General features: G+C 38.9%; 1 protein-coding gene across 1 annotated transcript; it reads right to left on the bottom strand.

The window, feature by feature from the left end:
* Positions 1-932: 932 nt before the first annotated feature.
* On the bottom strand, positions 933-4,343 carry LOC113307729. Its single transcript, XM_026556181.1, has 7 exons — positions 3,705-4,343; positions 3,330-3,455; positions 3,105-3,228; positions 2,605-2,855; positions 1,655-1,756; positions 1,312-1,538; positions 933-1,207 (listed from the first exon to the last, which is right to left on the bottom strand). Exons 1-7 carry the CDS (start codon positions 4,260-4,262, stop codon positions 1,204-1,206), a joined length of 1,392 nt encoding a protein of 463 aa, XP_026411966.1. The 5' UTR covers positions 4,263-4,343; the 3' UTR covers positions 933-1,203.
* Between the last annotated feature and the right edge of the window lie 591 nt (positions 4,344-4,934).

The raw sequence follows: 4,934 nt of genomic DNA, 5'->3' as shown, positions 1-4,934 counted from the left end.
TTAATAACCTCTGTATATTAATAATTTTGTGCTTGCCCAAAAATATTAATATACGGAGGTTCTACTGTATTTTTTAAAGCCCAATCATATAAGGTGCACTTAACAGCCACGATCAACTGATTTAAGTGTCTCTATTACGTAAAATAATCTATTCCTCTCATTCCATATAATCCACCAGATAGCGAAATGAAGTATACCCTAAACTTTCTTGATCATCTTCCTGCCTTTCTTATTTCTCCATTCCCAAATGGTCGACTCCACACAACCAGGGAAGGTCCAAGTCAAACCAAATCTATCAAGAAAAAAATTCCATATTTTGGCGGTCTCTTTGCCAATGTATAAACAGATGATCACTTATCTTCACAGCTTCAAAACAAAACAAACTGTGCCAGGGAAAGGAGGGATCCAGGTTGTTGGCTCCTTCGTAATGTTTGAGCATTGGACGACGATATTGGTGTTTGCAGGACAGTGGGATTGAGAGGAGCACGAACTCAAACTAGTGATGAAGGAGAGATGCTTGCAGCCATTGATGCCTGGAATTGATTGAGACCTATCTTAGATGAAGCTCGTACTCTGACAAATACCATGGACTCTTTCTTGGGCTTTCAATTTGCAGACAGAAGTGCAGACGGAGCAGCGGACTTATTAGCCAAAGAAGGAAGAAAATCAAATGCTTTAGTTTAGGGAGGATTCTCCTCCTCTGTTTTTAATTCCTCGAATAACTTTTAATTCTGTTAAGTCTTTTGTTGTACCCAGAGAGAACAATGTTGTACACACAGGAGAAACTAATCTCTCGGATTCAGTCATCACAAGAATCACCATTCCAGTGAACATCTCTTCTGAGATTGAATCACAGAATTAGTTGATCCTTGATAGGGCGAGGAACTGAGGAGGAGTGTGAACATCCACAATCCTATACAAACTGTTGTTTCTTTTCCTTGGTTAATAGATTATTTTCTTATCAAAATAAAGTATAGAAGGTACATTTGTACTTGCAAGGCTACTCAATTTACATTTCCCATTTACTCCTACTGAAGGCCCTATTTCTTTAGTAAGAACAAGCCAACCAAAAACTAAAGCTCCCCTGACCTAAATAAAGCTGCCCTTCTAATCGACCTCTTGTTGTGTCTAAGATAATCCTATAACAGCAATTAGCTTCTTCACTTTGTTCTTTCATCTTATCTTCCAGTGAGTACTCCAGGGTCAACTGCAAATTATCCAAAATCATTTATCACATGACCTCATGGAGGCATATAATCAATTTTGTAGACCTCGTTTAACATCCGAGAAAATGAATTTAAAACTGGATACCTTTGAAATGATTTACCAACTTCTGCGATGGTAAAATCTGCATCCCAATCGTGCACTGTCTGTTCTGTCTCAGTTTCACCATCAACCAGTGGATTCAGAGATCCAAAACCATCAGCATCTAACTTTTGAGCTTCTGACCCAAATTCTGCCTGGTCAGTGAAGTCAGGCATCAATGCTGTCTTCCTTCTCTTTGAAGAAGGTCTCCTTCGTGTCGAAGGATTTGAAGGCTACAAAACAATACACGTACATACAAATAATAACCAATCAGCAGGTAAATTTCATCTGGAATTCTATCTGACATGAAATTCTTTAAGGAGCCCACTGATGTGTCTGAAAGAATTACCTTCAGCCTCTTTGGGCGTATTCGGCCAGTTCCTGTCCCCAGATAACGAAGGACGCCAACCTTCGACCAAAATTTGCGGCCCTTTTCTGGATCGGTGTAAACCTAAAGAGCAAAATAGATAATGTGGACAAACAAGAAAAAGAAAAAAATGCGATCAGCCGAATGGCATAAGAATCACACAGCTATGATGACCCAACAGGATGATAAGCAAGGGTGGCCGCATTAAGAATCAAACGAAGGAAAGCAATGTACGCTACAGAAAAGTTGCTTCCTTATTATGTTTCTTTTTCTTTTTCTAGAATGCAACTTTAGTGAGATATTCTTAGACGTATTTTAAGGAAAGATTCTGTTTCTCATTTGAAAAAAGCGTACCATGTAAAACTTGAATTCTCAAAGAGGGATGAAGTGAGAACTGTTGAAAATGGAAGAAACATAAACAATCTCATGCAGTTTATCTCTGCCCATGAAAAATCTTACATGTGCTAGTAGTGCTACACTTTGAATATCTAGAAGTAGGAAGTGAGACAGGATGGAAAGTATGTAAAGTGATACTGAAAGGAAGGAAATGGAAGTATGGCACAATAGACTTGTCTTCTAGAAATCCATGTGATGTTAATTTCATGAAAAATCAACACCAAGTGTGGTGTTAACTTTTGTTTGACCCTTCAAAAACGGAGAACTTACTTAACAAAACAGGACACCCAAACCTTTTTTTTTTTGACAACCCAAGGAAAAGAGAAAACCAAATTAGTCAAAAACAAAACCATAATGTGGCTTTAAAAGCAGACGTGTTTGTTGCACAAAATGCTTTGAAAACATACCCTTATCATGAATTGGTTATGAATATGCAAACATGGTCAAGAAGAGATGTAACAACCTGAGCACATGATCTAAATGAAGATGGAAGAATCTCATAAAACAAGGAAATTAGAGATGAATAATCAGATTACCACATCAATCATTCCAGCAGAAGCACCATTTTGCCGGACTTTACGCTCCATTTTCCAACCCTGTGGCAACCATTCAGGCAGATCTGCGCCTTCAATCACCCCTAATTTCAAACTAGTTCCCACAGCACCACTCCTCCGCCACGACTTTACAGAATTGGACTTAGCTAAAGATTCAATCGCAACCGTAGGCGTTGCTGGTGTCTGTAAAACTCCATCCTCCATATTATCGGATTTATCTTTGTCTTCATAATCTGGAGTTGCAGAGACAGAATTGGGATTAGAAAAGGATTCACATTTTTGAACAGTGAGATAACGGGACTCCATAAGGACTGGTCATTGCAGTCTTAGGAACATGGATATTTGAGTTAATCAGTTATGAGTTGGTTACATTTGAGCTGCGGAACATTGGAGTAATGAAGTTTGTTGAACACAAAATAATAACTTCAACCTTGACAAATCGACCAAACCTCTACAGGAATCAAAAGACACGGTGTCATTACCAGTAACTGGGTTCAGATTTCCTGATCCATTGGCATCTATACTTGAAACATACGGCTGGTTGTCGATGTAACTCTTTGACGTAGTAGCTCTTGCTTGTGTAGGAGTGCTGTAGTTATCTGTGGGCTACAAGAGAGACATGCATACAAACAGAACAGTTTCATTTAACAGACAAATCTTGTACGTAATTGTATCCGACAAGAAGTTCTACAGAAGCTAACTTGTACCTCAGCTAGAATTTGCTTTGCTCTCCTTTGATAGGATTTTCTCTTTCTTCGCGTTCCTGATTCCAGAAATAAAAGCACTTCACTTTTCGACCTAAACTGCCGACCTTTTTCTGGATCATAGTAGAACTGCACAAATAAAAAAGACACAACAACTAACCAAGCCTAAGTAAAGAAAATCAAAAGATCTAACAAGTAACCGTCAACCGTGCTACAACCACACAGCACATCGAAGTGACAGTTGACTAAGAACCATTGATACAAAAGAGCAATGGCATTGCAACAACCTAGGCAAATACTTTACTTACAAATTTAGCATAAATTTCAGAACTCTATCAAAAACATATACAAGAACGAGAAAACGTAGTAAAGTTTTACCGTCTCGACCATTCCAGTATTGACACCATTTTCCCTCTTTTTTCTCTCCAACTGCCATCCTTCTGGTAACCAGTCGGGTAGATCGGGCCCTTCAATTAACCCTATTTTCACCTTACTCTCCTTCGTTCCTCTTTTCCGCGGCTTCTTTGAAGATTTAGACTTTGCTGTAGACTCGTTTGCGATCGGATCCGTAGACACTGTTGTTGGCGTTTGTAAGTTTCCATCATCAACTGGATTATCCGTTTTGGGCATTGAATTTTCAGGGTGTCTAGTGGTTAAAGGAGTTGCATTGAGATTGAAAAAGGATTCATCAAAAAGAGGTGATTGAGTTTCCGTGCTGAGAGTATCTTTTAGAGTTTCTGAATTATTTTCCATGCTTTGCCCAAATTGAAAATCGAGGGTAACTGGATTATCTTCCATGTTTCGCCCAAATTGAAAATCTAGGGTTTCTCGAGAAGGTTTACGTGAGTTAATAGGCTCTGGAACGAAAGTTTCAGGTTGAGATCTTGAAAACGAAATCATATTTGATTGGAATTCCATGGATCCGAAGATCGACATTCGAAATAGAATCTCTTGCGGGCAGATCCTGCGGGAATTAAGAAGTGGCGCGGAGAATATATCAGTGGCGGGACCTTAAGCATTTCTGGCCCCACAAACAGTGGATACTGGACGGCGCTAAAGATTTTATACAGGTTTATTACCTCAAAAATGCTCCTACTGTGACGGTTAGTTTAGGAAGGATACCAAAATTTCATATAAGACCAAGTGTTTGTTGCTATCATTCGTCCTAAACTGATACCTTATTAGTAGCCATAAAATTATAAAATATGCATGATATTCGGGTTAAGTTTTACGGACTAGATTTGGCTGTGAGAGTAGACAAAAAACGTTGCAGATTAGAAAAAAAAGTATTGTTCGTTCTTTAACACTACTTCCCTTTCTAGATATATCACGCATATGAACTGGTAGAGAGATAATTTGTTGAATGTTTGGTTCAGCGCAAAGTGTATTCCACAGTATCTTTGCTGAATGGTACAACGCAGCCTGTCAGCGCGGAATGGAAACGCGTGGCACTTCTGCGCCGAATGGAAATGCGCCACCAGAGTTTGACCATTTTTTTCCTACACCTAGTTTGCACCATCAGCAATTAAATGCTTATTTAACCATGTTTTCTCACACTCATGTACACCATCAAACGGATATGTTTTCAAATTTTGCATTTTGAAATGT

The sequence above is a fragment of the Papaver somniferum genome, chromosome 9, assembly GCF_003573695.1.
Source record: "Papaver somniferum cultivar HN1 chromosome 9, ASM357369v1, whole genome shotgun sequence".
In the NCBI taxonomy this organism is placed as follows: domain Eukaryota; kingdom Viridiplantae; phylum Streptophyta; class Magnoliopsida; order Ranunculales; family Papaveraceae; genus Papaver; species Papaver somniferum.
This window is presented reverse-complemented; position numbering and strand designations above follow the sequence as displayed.

Bases quoted from the DNA above. Each gene is read 5' to 3' on its own strand.
- LOC113307729 (XM_026556181.1), bottom strand. From the start codon at position 4,262: ATGTCGATCTTCGGATCCATGGAATTCCAATCAAATATGATTTCGTTT. The intron at 3,456-3,704 runs GTAAAACTTTAC...TTATTTGTGCAG, and splicing joins ATACTGGAATGGTCGAGACG to TTCTACTATGATCCAGAAAA. The intron at 1,539-1,654 runs GTAATTCTTTCA...ATTGTTTTGTAG, and splicing joins TACGCCCAAAGAGGCTGAAG to CCTTCAAATCCTTCGACACG.